The 17069-nt window shown below is 35.7% G+C and overlaps 1 protein-coding gene across 4 annotated transcripts in view; it reads left to right on the top strand.

Moving 5' to 3' along the window:
• Window positions 1-17069, top strand: part of g (adaptor-related protein complex 3, delta 1 subunit-like garnet) — a 281738-nt gene that overhangs the window by 30417 nt on the left and 234252 nt on the right. For all 4 annotated transcript variants that reach the window (XM_089232772.1, XM_089232771.1, XM_089232769.1 and 1 more), the window contains exons 5-6: window positions 38-145; window positions 13354-13483. In XM_089232772.1, the coding sequence (XP_089088898.1) occupies window positions 38-145; window positions 13354-13483 (238 nt within the window). The remainder of the gene's footprint in view (window positions 1-37; window positions 146-13353; window positions 13484-17069) is intronic.

Raw genomic sequence — 17069 nt, forward strand, 5'->3', positions numbered from 1 at the left:
TTACATCTATTATCATTATTTCAAAAAATGTTTTTAGGACCTGAATAGTCAAAATATGTATGATGCTGGTACAGCCATGAGTGGCCTTTCCTGTTTTGTAACTTCCGATTTAGCCAGAGACTTGGCTAATGATGTGATGACTCTAGTAAGTAACTATACACTGTTTGCTAAAAAGTTGCATATGTGAGAATTCTATTGTATATTATGGGGCTGAATATACTCTACTTTCCAAAAGACAAACACATGAAGTGTACTAGTGATTAATCCATTAACGATGACTTTGATTTTTTTAAAAACAAAAAATAATGAGTGGAACCATTTCCATCATTTATTGGCAAAGAAGAAACCTAAAATTTAAAATGGCAAATTTTCTTACCTACCGGCATTAATGGGTTGATTGGGAGTATGTGAATTGCATGGGGTTAAGCTTGGTTTAAAACGTGCAGAAATTAAATGCGTTCAGTCGCAATAAGTTTAAAAAAACCATGCAAGTCAAGAGCCAACCATCACATTGTTAGGTTTACTGTCAAGTTTTAGAGTTAAAAAATACTGTTTTGAGAAATGGGGATTTCTTTTTTTGGCTACACTGTGCTTGCTGTTACAAAAAGATATTTGTGAGACTTTTGAATGCAGTTATGCTATCAGTATGCTTGACAATGCGAGACAACTTCAGCCTTTCAAAAACTATGCAAGTATTTTTATCCCACACACATTTATCGATGCTGTTCTACTTGTTGGCAAAGCCGATACTTTTTTTGAGTAAAAATGGGTTCCTCTCTAAAAAAGTTAAAATTGTATTTATATATATTTTTCAATCATGGTTTGATCCCCCCAAGCAATGTGGTGACTCAACCTAATATTTTATTTCCAAAAACACATGCAATCTAAAAATTGTAAAAAAAGTTTAGTTTGGTTTTGTTACTTTCATTGCTAAACATTCTACTAGTAGAGAAATTTTAAGAAGACGCTAACGAATATATAAGGCAAATACATGAAAATAAATGTCCTAATGCATTTCAACACCAATGGGTGCTGGAATCTAACCATAAAATGCTTATTTTCAACAGTAAAAAGATGCACAAATAGCTGAAACTAGTCAAAATCACTAAAAACTTTCCAGATATTCTAGTATCATTTGATGAGCAACTAACTAACAGGATTGATAGGTTGTTTTATAAAATATTTGATTTACATCAAATATTTCATACATTCAAATGAATGTAACCAATGCATTTATTAGTTACATTCGGTACATTACATTAGTTTGAATTTTTCAAGTTTTATTACATTCAAATGAATGGAACAAAATAGGCTTATTGGTTGTTTTTTCAAGTTTTATAAAAGGTCTTTTATCACACTTTTATAGTGTAATCCCCGCCTTAGTTGAGAACAAGTATTAAAATTTATAAAGCAGTTTATAATCCCTGTTCAGATATGGATGTGTGTCAACACTAACATTCCCCTGGACAGATTGCATGGATCTCTCAGAAAATGTAATGATTAAATTAGTTTATTAAATTATGAAATGATTAAATGTCTTAATATTTCAAATTTTTTGAGGTGTTTCATCGAGAGAAAAATGTCATGAATATTTGCGAGAATTTTCTTGGGCACACAGATTTGTTTTATATTGTTTTATAGTTATAAAACTATAAATAAAATTTAAAGAATAAATAAATTAGAGTAAATAAAATATAAAAACATTATGACTGTATGAATCTAATTGTCAGTATGCTAGTATCTTTGAAGCCTGAAATTTTTCACATTTCTTTTTCAAATGTTTTCTCACATTTTGAGTCTGCTTAAGATGTTTTGCATTCTGCTTGCTTGGTTTGTTTAGCATACAAACCCTTTTACTTATTCCAAGGATGAATAATTCTAGATCAAAAGTAATTGTATGAAGGGTAAAGATTATCTAAATATATGGTATATGCTCTTTAATTCTTTATTCATCTTTAAAGCCATTGTTGTGAGATTTATGGATATCTACCTTTTATGTATGTTTGTTTTGTGTGCGCATGATCAAATACAGTTGGGCCTGCTTATAACAAGCTTGTTTTCAGCAAAAATGCTTGTGAAATCCGATCACTTGCTAAATCTGTTTTCAAGTAAAAAAAAATGTTTGGAATTAGGGGTTTTAGCCAGTAAATATGAGAGAGAGAAAAGAGACTAGCTATGTTAACTGCAGCTTCATACACATGGATATCATAATCTGAAAATTCCTCCTTATGTCTCCTCTTTAGGTGTTGACAAATCCCTTTTGAGTGGGTCTTTACATTAATAAATATAGAACAGAAATGCCGCTGACCCAGGGTATGAAAAAAATCTGGGTTCCTTTTGAGTGAAAGTGGGCCCCTCTCAAAAAAAATTACCTTGAAAAAAGTGTGCCCCCTTTCCCCCATAATTCACTGGTATCTATGAATTTTTATCCAGCATGCCCTAGGTCTTTGATCACCTGCTTATATGTCTTCCTTAAGACAGCGGTGGGCCATGTTCTGGGTAAGAGGAGGAGGTGGTATCTCTGGGAATCAAATAATTCATTTATAAAAACATGTTCTATCCAAAGATTCAATTACTTTCATTGTCTACCAGTAGAAAAAGCTTGCAAAGAAACCCATCAACTCTGAGAATTTAACATATGGAATGTAGCACATATAACAAATCTAAACCAAATATACAGTTGAGATCCCCCTTATAACGTTCCCATTTAGAATGTTTTTCATTTAGTACAACTGATTTTCATGGTCCCAACTCTAAGTACTTCTTATTAAGATTTCCCGTTTGAAGTGTTTTCCTGCTTACAACGTTTTTTATGACAGTTTTTGAAAAACGTTGTAAGCAGGATCCACTGTAATTAAAAGATAGATACACACATTTATATATTTACTAATAAATCAATCTATAAATTCCCTTCTGATTGATTTTCCATTTCGTTTGAAAAATCTTAGCTCTTTTAATAATATCTTGTGATTAAATTTAAAGCAAATGAGATTCTCAGACACTCATCTTCTGATTCCCTATTCATTTAAATCATTGCAAAGCGATTTCCTGGTATAGAATGACTATTTTTTCTCCCTGATGTTCCACCACTTTGATATGTCGCCATTTAACTGCCACATATTTTCACACCTGAATATGGGATCTATGTCAGATTTGTGTTGGTGAAACTCAAGTGTGTTTGTGCCCAGCATTCAGCGTGTTTTGCGTTCAGTAGGTGGTGCCATCTATCTAGGGCTGCAACTAGATACTTTCTCAAATGGCGCAAGCACATATTTTGACACCCTGTGTAATGTAGAGGAAGCAGTGATAAAGGGGGAATTCTGTGCCTCTCTGGTTCATCAGAGGAGGCACTAGACCCGCCTGCTCACCCCCCCCCCCACCATAGTTGAGGCCCTGTATTTATCCTCTAAATTAGTAATGCATGGATTTGAAATTTAATGTATAATTATTTGTGTTGCAAGTCTATGTGATTTTTGTGATGACCAGAGTTTTTTTTTCAAAGGAATAGCCAGCTCAAAATTGGAAAACCTTAGAAAATCATATTTTTAGCCGATTCCACTGTGCAATCGTGGGTTCCAAACCTAGATTTTCACTAAAGCCAAAATCGGGGGTATGGGGTCCCCAAGACCACCTTCTCCCTCCGCCCCAAGAAAATTAAAAATTAATATTTTAGGAAATTAAAAATTAAAATTTGAAAATTCTGTATATGGCCCCTCATTAAGGGAAGCAAGAAATATCTTCAACAACCCCCATGTATATCAATACAGTACAGTATACGAAGTAGTAAAACCACCTTTTCAAGATCATGCAATGGACTGTGAAAAAAAATTAACAAAAAAGGTCGGATAAAATTGGAGTTTTTTTCTTTCTATTTTTTTGTTCTTGGAAATAGGAAGGAACCAGGACGCGTTAACCAAATCTTTATGCATTTTTTTCTGAAATTCTGGGTATTTGATGTGCTATAGTGCATTAATGCCATCTCTGGGCAGAAGAGAAGGTGGACATTTGTCCTCCCCTCCCTCTTTGAGAAACAACCTGCAGCCGTGTATGCTTTTGCGGGGACGGCTTATGTGTTTTGAGCCCTTAGGGTCCAGTTCGTATAGGATGTTGTATTTATAGCTTTGAATTTAAAAGTTTTCAAAAAAAATTTTTAAATTGTTTTGTTTATTGTGGTTGGAGGGGTTGTTCCCCCTCCGCATCATGGTGAAGCTCGACATTCAGTACTGAGAGGCTTCATGCCAATATTGGCATGTCTGTATGTGTGTATATGCATTGACTTCTTTATCATGCTCTATGACAAGTTTCAAAAGATAATTGATTTCTTATCAAGTGTTTTTATTTTTTAAATTCACTCACATTCCCCCTTTCATTAAGACCCCCCCCCCCCCCAGGTGGTCTCTATTCAAAGTTTGAAACCACTGATATGTAAGAGAACAGTCCAGCATGGTTCATTTTGTCGAATGAGTAAAGGTCTCAGAAAAGTCACCAAAAAGTCCCCAATTTTGGCTTTGACACCAAATTTTGCTTCTGGTATTTGATATGATAGACACTATACATGTGCATTGTAAAATGAAACAAAAAATAACCTTTTTAATGTAAATATTTTTATTGTATTAGTGTTTTGAAAACTGCTCTTTGCAAAACAAAAAAATGTTATAGTTCAACCTAATTTTAGTATGATAAGTAACTTGGTATTGATTCAATATTTTTGAAGCAGTGTAACTAAAACTTTTTGAATAATATATTATTTGGCACTTGATATTCGATTTTTGGTCTGGTTGCTGATCTATTTTGGTTCTTTATCAACTATTCTTACCATTCTTCATTTGCTATTGCAAATTTAATCATTCTGTATACATAGTTTTGTCTTACGGTTAATGCGTGGCACTCAGTTCTGTTTAGGTTAGATGGATTATTTTTTTATAAGTAATCTGATTTTATTCTATATATTATCTAATTTATTTATGTTAGTACAGTATGCACCTTCCCAAGCACAGATTCCGTATGTTAAAATTCAGTATATCCATGCATAAAATATATCTTTTTAAAAATCTTCGTCAACTGCTGCAAAAGTTAGAATCTTTTTAGTAATTTTTTCCACAATGCGAATTCCATTTGAGGTCATCTTGCAATATGCCCAGATAGGTATAATGTAAAACTCTTTATTTCTTGGCATTTACAGTGTGATATACTTTGACTAGTGGAATGGTTATGAAGTTTTATATGTATTTTATTAAAATTATTTATGTTCCTTGTCTTTAAGCAAATATATTTAGTTTTCTGAATATTTAATTGCAATTTGTTTTTACCTAGCCAACTACTTATTATGAAAAGGTCTTTTTCTATTTTTTTTAATAAACTTGTTATTTCTCTTTTTATTTCTACATACAGAAGTGTATCATTGTTAAAAGATATCAAGTTTCCATTTAATTTAAGTTTGCAAAATTTGTTTATGTAAATGAAGAAAAATACTGCTACTAGAACTGATCCCTGTGGTACACCTTTTTTTTACTTCCAAAAATTTATTAATTTTTTCATTTATTTTAATTCTTTGATGTCTATTGCAATAATGTTTCGAACCATTTCAACATATTACCACGTATGTAGGGTGACCATACGTCCCGTATTTCCCGGGACAGTCCCGGTATTTTCTGTTTTTTTGGCTGTCCCGACATTTTGGCAAAAGTGTCCCGGTTTTTCCCGTATTTTGCACAAAGCCTACTTGAATTTTTATTCTTTATTGAAGTCAAAGACTAAAATTAGTTTTCAACTTATAAATTATATTATGATAACTACAACTATAAATACGTATATGAATCTCCCACATTTGTCTTAGTGAAAATTTTTTTCCGTGGAATTCATTTTAATCCACTGCAATTAGCAGTAATGCTGCATTTCCCGCCATTGTGATTTCTCAGTTATTTCAACAATATTTGGCGACTTTGTTCGGTTTTGGCGTCATTTTTGGTGGTAATTGGCGATGTCCCGTATTTTCCCGTATTTAGAATCCCAATGTCCCGTATTTCTCTCGAGGAAATATGGTCAGTCTACACGTATGCCAACTCAGTGAAGTTTTTTAATTAGGATATTTAGGTCAACGTAATCAAAACCTCTTTTTAGATCTAAGAATACAGTTATTGAATATTTGTTTAGATTTTATCCATTACTTAATCGATTGTATAAGTCCATTATTGTTATTTCTGTATTTTTTCTTTTGAAATCTGTATTTGATTAGATGTAAAAATTTTTGATTTAAAAACTGAGCAATTTTTTTTTTCGTAAATTTTTCTTTCATCTTTGAAAAAACAGGTAGAATAGAAATCAGTCTGTAATTTATTAATTCGGTTACAAGATTTTTTATAAATAAGATGTACCAGGGAATATTTTAGTTCAGGCTAAAAAAAAGACTGTTTGATATTGATTAGTTTATTAAATTTTGTACTACATCTAAATTTTTTGTACATTGAAAAAATTTTAATCATTTTAGGGGTAATTTTATTATCATATCCACTTGATTTGTTTTCTTTTATTTCGTTGATTACTTCCTTTATTATTTCATCACTGGTTTCAAAATAAAACATGGAATTGTGTTATTTGTTTGTGTTGTGCGATAATAATGTCCTTTCTTTTACATCTTAAAAATTTCTGTTTATGAAATTCACATTAAATCTTTCAGCCATTTCTGAAGCACTTTGAAATTAACTGTTTCATTGATGTATTTCCATTGCAGTTTTTATTTCTTTCCGAAGTGTTAAAAGTTCTCAATGTATTCCTGTTTTGTGGTTTTTATGAGTTTTTTAATTCTGTCATAGTTTTTGTATTCTGTTTCAAAGGATATTATATTTGTATATTTTTTGTGTAATTTTTCTTCCTAGTTTATTCTATCTGTAATTTTTTTGGCAATCTATTTTTTTCTTCAATTTTTTTGATTTTTTCTAACTGTTTTAAAACGCTATCGAGTTTAATGCTATCACATCCATGAATTTTTTATACTTATTTTTAATATGACTCTCTTCATTGATGATTTTAAATTCAAACTTGAAATGAACTTTTCAAATCTTTGATAGTTTATCATCATTATATTAGTTCATTTGTTATGTTATATAATTTTTATATCCTTTTCCAAAAAGTTGATATAACCTATTATTGGGTGACGCAGTCAGTGATTTGAGTTTTATGAAATGTTAATTTTTTTGTATAGTCATTTTTGTTTTTTCATAGTCATTACATTTTTTAGTTCCATTTCTCTCCCTAGTTATATTTTACTAGTTGTTACCCGCAGTTTCGTGAATTTTGTAATCCAAAAATTCTTCCTTGAGACTCCTTTAGGGAGTTAATTTTGAGAAATCCCTTCTCTTAGCGAGTCTTTACATTATAAAATGAAGATACTGACCAAATTTCTTAAATTTATAGTTTCAGCGGTTTTCACTCTACATGATTACTCTACATAGCATTTCAACCCCTCCTCGTTATGACCCCCCTTAAAGTCAGATTTTGAAAAACCCTTCTTATTGAGTCTTTACATCACAAAATAAAACTACCAACCAAATTTCATTAAATATTAGAAAATGAATTACCTTTTGGATAAGATAAGACAATTGAATGAATGACGTTATTTGAACCGCAAATTGCAAAAAGAACCACGGCTATACACGTTTCGGAACTATAGGAAGTTCCTTCATCAGTAGCACAAACAAAACAACATAAGAAAAATAACAAAGAATACTCCTTATAGCTGGAGTTACTTGCTGTTGCAGACAAAAGAGTCGAATTCAAAAATGAACCAGCAACAAGAACAGAGGAGGACAGAAAAAAAAGATGGCAGAGCCAATCGCAAACGAGAACGTGATAGTGATGTAATAAATATGATACAAACCAGACTACCCTTCTAAAAAATCTGGAAACAGTTTCTACAATAATTATTTTCTCCATCAGCATCACTATCACGTTCTCGTTTGCGATTGGCTCTGCCTTTTTTTTTTCTGTCCTCTGCTCGTGTTGCTGGTTCATTTTTGAATTTGACTCTTTTGTCTACAACAGTGAATAACTCCCACTATAAGGAGTATTCTTCATTATTTTTCTTTTATTTACAAATACAAATACAACGCCACAACCGGCAAATTGCCAAATGAGGTGGCTGAGAAAAAGATGCCCATAAAAATATGGATGTCATATATTTAAAAAATACAGCAATCCAATTAAAAATGAAATTAATAAAAATTACAAACAATATATGCACGTGATAAAATATTATAAAATCCCATAAAGAATACTTATGGTTGTCTTAATCTAAGTATGGATAGCTTCTCGATTTACCCCAACATTTTCATTGTATTTCTTTTTAAACGTGTCAATTGTGTTACAATTTATTACCTCCAGGGGTAAGCTATTCGATTTATTAACAACCCTATTAGAGAAAAATTCCCTGCAACACCATAGCCTTGCATTGTCCCTCACCAATCGATACTGGTGTCCCCTTGTAAAAGCAGTCGATTGGCGGTGTACTAAAAGTTCATGGTCCATCCTATCCATCCCATTGAAAATTTTGAACACTTCGATCATATCTCCTCGACACCTGCGTTCATCCAATGTAAACATATTCAAAAAATGAAGTCTCTCTTCATAACTCAAACCCTGTGTGCCAATAAGGACACGCGTATCTCTTCTCTGCAACCCTTCAACCAAGTCTATGTCTCTCTGTATATGTATGGTCTCTAAAACATTACAGCAGACTCCAGTCCAGGACGAACTAAGCCTCGAAAAACGGAAATATGACTTCAGGAGAACGCAAAGAGACCTTTTTGAAAATAAGACCAAGCATTCTATTTGCTTTTTTGACCACCGCTGAACAATGTTCAGAAAACCTAAGCCGCTTGTCAATGAGAATTCCCAAATCGGTGACCCTGGTTGCTTCCGAGATAGTGACACCATTCAACTCGTAAGAGAAACGTGGGTTGTTCGAACCAAAATGAGCGACCATGCACTTATCTACGCTAAACGTCATGCTCCATTCATTTGCCCATGCTTCAATCCTGTTTAAGTTGGTCTGGAGCAACTCCCTATCGCTTTCATTCCCGATTACCCCCATTAACTTCACATCATCTGCGAATTTGCTAGTAATCCCATCGATACCCTGATCAAGTTTGTCGATGAAAAGTGAAAAAAGTATGGGGCCAAGCACACTTCCCTGAGGAACTCCACTTGTGACGTCTGTCCAACCAGAGAATTCCCCGTTCACCATAACTCGTTGCGACCTATCTCTTAACCACAATTCTATCCAATTCAGCAAGTTGCCCCCTATTCCAATCTCGTGTAAACGCTTCAAGAGTTTCCCATGTTGGACCCGATCGAATGCCTTCTGGAAATCAAGGTAAAGAACGTCGACATTTTTGCTCTTACCCAAAGCCTTAGTCACGTAATCATAGAAGCAAAGGAGGTTAGTTACACATGACTTCCCCTTCCTGAACCCATGCTGATTATCCGACAATACATTATTCTCGTCTATCCACTTCACAAACTGCCTTTTGATGATAATTTCCAAAATTTTCGAGAGGGAGCTCGTCAAACTCACTGGACGATAATTTGACACCGCTTCTCTACTACCCTTCTTAAATATCGGAACAACGTTAGCCAGTTTCCAATCTCTCGTGACGATACCCTCAGCAACACTACTCCTGTATATCTGTGCAACTGGCCCCAACAATTCTTTAGCACATTCCCTGAGGACCCTGGGATAGATATCATCTGGTCCTGGTGCTTTGCTTGCACATACATTTCTTAGAAGATTTAGGACCTCCACGTCTTCTACTTGAATATCGTTGAGGGTTTTATTACTCCATGCAGCACCCGTATATAGAATATCATTATCTCCATTAAAAACCGATGTGAAAAAGTCATTGAAAGTACTACACATGCCTACATTGCTCTCTAACCTAGAGCCTCCTATCGAGAGGGGGGGGGGCGCAACTGTCCCCTTACATCTATTATTGACGTATCGAAAAAATGATTTTGGGTCAGAGCCAATGTTATCAGCCAACCTAGATTCAACTTCCTTTTTACTATCCCTTATCGCTTTCTTTAACAGTCTTCTTTTATCAGTAAACAATGGTAGGTCACCTCATCCACTTTTATACTCTCTGAATGCTCTTTTCTTTTCAAGATAAAGGTTACGCATGCTATCCGGGAACCATAGAGGGTGCGATGTGCAAACACACTTTTTTCGAACAAAGGATATGACATCGTGCAAAACAGAGGACAGCTTTGTACTAAATTGTTCCCATTGACTTACCGCCCCTACTGATTCCAACCGTCTTTGAAAACTTCCGCTAATTTTCCCCTCAAAATATCAAAGTTAGTTCTTCGAAAACAAGGAACCAGTCTTTTGTTATCAACCTTACCCGAGGAAAAGTTACAGTTAAATCTGACTATACGATGATCACTGGAAGAAAACTCTTCCCCCACCGAAACATGTTGAACAAGATCCTCAGAACTAGTAAGAACTAAATCTGAAATAGCAGTACACCCCTAGTGGCTTCTGATACATGCTGATACAAAAAATTTTTGAGCACCAACTTAAAAAAGTCTCTTTCATACTGATATCTAGATGAAAGGTTCTCCCAATCAATACCTGGGTAATTGAAATCCCCAAGTATGAGAACCCTCTTATGCTTACACATGTAGGAAATTTCATCATGAAATTTGGCGATGTTGTTTGAATCCCTATTCGGTGGATTGTAACAAACCCCAACAATAAGTTTGACGTCTTTTGTTCTCAAGCTCAACCCATATAGTTTCAATATCACTTCTCTGCACGTTACACTCTCTAGCCTTCAAACATGATTTCCCGTATATCAACACTCCACCCCCTTTCCTATCAGATCTATTTCTCAAAAAGTATCGTATCCTGAGATGTGTAAGCAAAATTCATCCCCATCGTTTGCCCAAGATTCTGTAATGGCTATAAGATCCAGGCCCTCCACAACTATCATAGTTTCTAAAAAATCTTCTTTATTACCCAAGCTCCTGGCATTTATTAGCACACATTTTGATTTGCCTGGTGATTTAGTGTCAATCGAGAAGCCATCCAAGTCAGAGGTGGGTAATTCCCCGTAGTACTGTTGTGATTATCATTAACTAACCCGCATTCCCGACTACGTGGTCTGAGAGTAAAAAACCTGACCTAAGGCTATCGTAAACCTCCCAGACTTCCCTCTTATTTAGATGGATCCCATCCGAATGAAGCCACCTATCAGTAAATGTGGGAAGCTCCAAGAACGTGACCCCAAGTGAGGAGCAAATGTCCTTCAGGCCTATATTGAATTGGTGGATCCTACTCCTATACCCCCTACTACCTCTTGGCAGCACTGGAATCACTGCCACATCTGAACCCCCCTCCCTAGCGGATAATAGTAAATCCCGGTACTCTGACAGGGACTCACTAATATTTGCTCCTACCTGATTTGTTCCCACCCGCAAGGGCAACTTTCGGTGATGAAAAACGTCTCGAACGTTGGCAATCTTTCCCCCAGGAAGAAAACAGCGCTCGAAATCCTGAAAATCCCTACACACTCGGTTCCCAAGTTCCCTTACCACAGAATCGCCGATGATTAAACCCTTATCACTATCCCCCCTATCTCATCCATGAGCACCCATTTGCCCTCTAAACTGTTGTTGTTCGTGGAAATTGCTTCTTCATCAACAGGTGGCTCGATGACCTGAGGCTCCGTTATAACCAGGCCCTCTAGCACCCTAACTTTTTCCCGTAAAGCTTCGACCTCGAGTTCCAGCCTTGTCCTATCCAAGCACCGTTTACAATTGAAACTGTCAGCTACTATACCCCTATTAGACCAGGGAAACCTCCCGTTGCAAGCTCTACACAACACTAGTTGAGGTCGAGGCACTATTGCTAACACTATTGCTCATTGGTGAGGTCTAACACTATTGCTAAAGCTAGATAATAATAATGCTTAAAAATAGGAAAATGAGAAACGTTAACTGGAAATTAAAATAATATAAAATACATTACTATGCAAAATATACGTAAGAGATTATACGAAAAAATCAATTTTTTAAAAATTTTTCTTATGTTTTGTCTTTGCTACTGATGAAGGAATTTTCTATAGTTCCTAAACTCATATAGCCGTAGTTCTTTTTGCAATTTTGGGTTCAAATAATGTCGTTCATTCAATTGTCTCATTAAATATTGCTTCAGCGGTTTTGGCTCGGCATGATTTCTCTGTATAACCTTTGAACCCCCTTAAGGGTAAAATTTTGTAATAAAAAAACCTTTTTCTTTACGTCGTGAAATAAAACTACAGACCAAATTTCATTTGTAACAAATTCTCATTTCAAAATATTGCTACAGTGGTTTCAGCTCAGCATGATTTCTCTGTATAACCTTTGAACCCCCTTAGGGGTTTAATTTCGAAAAACCCTTTCTTAGTGGGTCTGCTTCATGAAATAAAACTACTGACTGAATTTCATATAACTCCAGTGGTTTCAGCTCAGCGATAATGAATCAGTCAATCAGGACATGTCATTATATATATCCTGTAATGGACGCAATCCGTTCAATGTGATTATATCGAGTTATTTTGATGTTTCAATGTCTCCACCATATAGAATAACTATTTATATATTATCACAAAAAAAAAAAAAAAAAAATATAGATTTGTAAAATTTCTAAATTGTAATCAGGGAGAAAAATGATAAGTAATGCTGTTTAAAAATTAAAATATTTTTCTTTGTACTGATTTAATTGACTTGTTAATGTGCATAATAACCCCTCCAGATCTATTATAGGTTCTAAAGTTTGCGTAACAATAATAGTCATTTATATTATCTGAAATACAATAATTGAATAATTCATCTGTTTCTATCCATATTTTATTCAGACAAATAATATCTATTGCTACCTTGAAAGACTTTAAAAAAATCCTGAGGTTTGATCACAGTTTTTTCTTAAGTTTTGTATGTTAAGTATTAGAAATGTTAGTTTTTTTACTTTTTGAAGTATTTCATCAACATTTCCGTTTCAGAAATTTCATTGATCTCTATGTTGTTTTTTTCTGTTTTTGTTTCAATGTCATTCATTCGTTATTTCAGTTCTTCGAGTTCTGTTTTCAAGTTTTTGTTCTCTAATTTCATTTCCTTGTTTTACTCTGCTAAATGTACCACTATTTTTTCCACGTTATCCTTTCCCTAATGTTGAAATCCCAATTTATTAGATATAAACAAACCTTTACATATGCTATTCTCAAAAGTAACTTTTTGCACGTTCGTGGTTTTGGCATGTGCTAACGACATATTACTTCACACTCATAATAAATTGATTTTTTTTTTGGTTTTTTTCAGCTAACATCAACAAAACCATATTTGAGGAAAAAAGCAGTTCTCCTGATGTATAAAATTTTTCTCAAATTTCCTGAAGCACTCCGTCCAGCTTTCCCTCGTCTTAAAGAGAAACTTGAGGATCCTGACCCAGGTATCTCATATATGCTATTGCAATTTTGTGTCACATTGAATGTTCCACCTTATTAGATGCTGTAAAAAGTTGGTTTCTAGTGTTATGGTAAGAATCTAATTAAACCCTGTGAATAATACTAGTATTACATTACAGACATGGTCCTACATGGGAATAGGGAGGGGATAGCGGCTGACGAGGCTCCAGTCTGGGGTGTGGGATTCAATCTGTTTATTTTTCTTTTTTCCAAATGCTATAAATTTACTATATAAAAAAAATTCTTTTCCTTACACAGTAGATTCTTGGTAACTTGACATCATAAAAGTATCGACAAACATGTCGACTTAAGCAGATGTCGAGTTAGCAGGGTTTCGCTCTAAATTTTTGTCCGATTGTTTTTGTGTAAGTAATTATATGCATTCAAACAATTCCATTAAATAAACTGCTAATTCTCTGATTCATTTTAATTTGGGGTTGTTTCATAATAGAATCAAAACATAAACATGAACAAATTTACCTCATGTTCAGTTTATTCCGCGATTGTTCGGCTTTTTCCTGAGTGCGTAGGAATCGACGTATCACATCTACGGCTTTTAATGCATCATGGCGAGATTGTGCAGATACTTCTTCATCTGAACTTTCTCTGATTCTATTTCTTCCGAACATGAAGCACTTCCTCTTTGATTGATTGATTCTAGAATATCGTTGTCTTCTAAAAGTCCTGAAGTGTTACAAGGTCAAAGTCAACGTTCACAAATTCATTCTCTATAAAATCACCTGTTGCGTTATTTATGCTTTCTCCAAACGTAATTGGAGAGGAATCTGTATAAATTATCGTTTTCCAAAGACTCTGAACAAAAACCAACATGACAAAAGCAGTTCCGAATCGTGGCACTCGTGACTGACTTCCACGCAGAATCAATCATTTCAAATAGCATCTGAAACAGAAATTTTCGCGCCATTCCAACATCCACAAATTCACAACTTTTTTTGGTCTAATTTTCTGTAAAAATTTTTCATACTTAGGATAATTTATGTTAGGATAATTTACGTTTTCTGCTTGGTTCATAAGAAGATTCAAATGCTGACAAAATTTTTTTCTTACTTTTGGCAAATGTTGAAATAGTGTTCCGTGCAACTCCATATTCTTTGGCGAGTTCACTCGGAGTTTTACCCGATTCTAGTTTTTTCAAAATTTCACCTTTTTATTTTAAACTTAAAGTATGAAGTTTGCGTGGAACCATTGTATTCACGGCCATCAATACTCAAGATGAAAACAAAATGACATATTCTGCATCTAACCGTGCTTTAGCTCCTTTTCTTTTACTTCTTTTCCGAGAAATCGTAAAACTGAGTTCGAACGAAAACATTCTTCGCAACAGACAATATCAAAACTCCCAATAGATAATACACTCATTGCCATAAAAAATTTGCGCAACCAGAAGAAGTCGTAAAAATGAAACGAAATTTTACACATGTAAGTACTACGTTGATATAAGTGATTAGAAAATCCAAGAAAAAGGATCATTTATTGCAGAAAAAAGTACAGATGAACAGAAGTTTTAGTACTCTGTTGGACCCCCTCTAGCGCGAATGCACGATGCAATACGAGCGGGCATTGAGGCATACAAGTTCCATATGATGTCCTGAGACATCTCGTTCCACAGTTGCTGTAAATGCGCCTCTAGTTCGACCAACCTCGTAGGGTGTCCTACTTGCCATCCCAAATGATCCCAGATATGCTCGATTGGTGACAAATCTGGGGATAGAGCAGGCCAGGGAAGGGTGGTAATGTGGCGGAGGCAGTCTTGTGACAATCCTTGCTGTGTGTGGCCTAGCATTGTCTTGTTGAAAAATGGCTCCTGGGAGCCCTGCCATGAGTGGCAACACATGTGGCTGAAGGATGTTATGGACGTACCGCTGGGCTGTCATTGTGTCATGGATCAATATTAGGGGTGACCGTGTATCTTAAGCAGTGGCACCCCATACCATGACACCAGCTGTGGGAGCGGTGTGTCGCTGTAAAGCAAAAGCAGGATTGAAGCGTTCACCACGGGGCCTCCACACACGAACACGATTGTCATCACTGCTCAAGTTGAATCTCGATTCGTCACTGAAGACGACCTGGTTCCATTCCATTGCAGTCCAATCCCGTCGTGCTCGACACCACTCCAAACGGAGGCGTTGGTGGGTGGGTGTCATTGGCAGCACACGTAATGGGCGCCGCGATACCAGATGTCCTTCAGCCAGGTGCCTTGCGATGGTTCGGGAAGACACAGGGGCCCGTAGTGAAGCTGCTGCCTGTGTCTGGATAGCGGCCAATGAGGCAGTTGGCTCTACGCGTGCGTTTCGGATGATGTGACGGTCTTCTCGACGACTGGTCTGTCGAGGGCGTCCTGAACCTGGTCGCCGTGTAAATGACGTCTCTTCTGTCATGAGAATTCCCAAATCGATGACCCTGGTTGCATCCGAGATAGTGACACCATTCAACTCGTAAGAGAACTGTGGGTTGTTCAAACCAAAATGAGCGACCATGCACTTATTAACGCTAAACGTCATGCTCCATTCATTTGCCCATGCAGCAATCCTGTTTAGATTGGTCTGGAGCGACTCCCTATCGCTTTGATTCCCGATTACCCCCATTAACTTCACATAATCTGGGAATTTGCTAGTAATCCCATCAATACCCTGATCGAATTGATCGATAAAAAGTGAAAAAAGTATGGGGCCAAGGACACTTCCTTGAGGAACTCCACTTGTGACGTCTGTCCCACCAGAGAATTCCCCGTTCACCATAATTCGTTGCGACCTATCTCTTAACCACGATTCTGTCCAATTCAGCAAGTTGCCCCCAATTCCAATCTCGTGTAAACGCTTCAAGAGTTTACCATGTTGGACCCGATCGAATGCCTTCGATCAAGGAACTAGTCTTTTGTTATCAACCTTACCCGAGGAAAAGTTACAGTGAAATCTGACTATACGATGATCACTGGAAGAAAACTCTTCCCCCACCAAAACATGTTCAACAAGATCCTCAGAACTAGTAAGAACTAAATCCAAAATTGCAGTACCCCTAGTGGCTTCTGATACATGCTGATACAAAAAGTTTTTGAGCACCAACTTAAAAAAGTCTCTTTCATACTGATATCTAGATGAAAGGTTCTCCCAATCAATACCTGGGTGATTGAAATCCCCTAGTATGAGAACCCTCTTATGCTTACACATGTAGGAAATTTCATCATGAAATTTGGCTATGTAGTTTGGATCCCTATTCGGTGGATTGTAACAAACCCCAACAATGAGTTTATGGTGTCTTTTGTTCTCCAGCTCAACCCATATAGTTTCAATATCACTTCTCTGCCTGTTACTCTCTCTAGTCTTCAAACATGATTTCACATATATCAACACTCAACCCCCTTTCCTGTCATATCTATTTCTCAAAAAAGTATCGTATTCTAAGATGTGTAAGAAAGATTCATTCCCATCGTTTGCCCAAGATTATGTACTGGGTATAAGATCCAGGCCCTCCACAACTATCATAGTTTCTAAAAATCTTTCTTATTACCCAAGCTCCTGGCATTTATTAGCACACATTTTAATTTGCCCG

Source organism: Pholcus phalangioides, unplaced genomic scaffold (genome assembly GCF_987345545.1).
Source record: "Pholcus phalangioides strain wild (caught in Gottingen) unplaced genomic scaffold, Ppha-v1.0 ptg000007l_1, whole genome shotgun sequence".
Lineage (NCBI taxonomy): Eukaryota > Metazoa > Arthropoda > Arachnida > Araneae > Pholcidae > Pholcus > Pholcus phalangioides.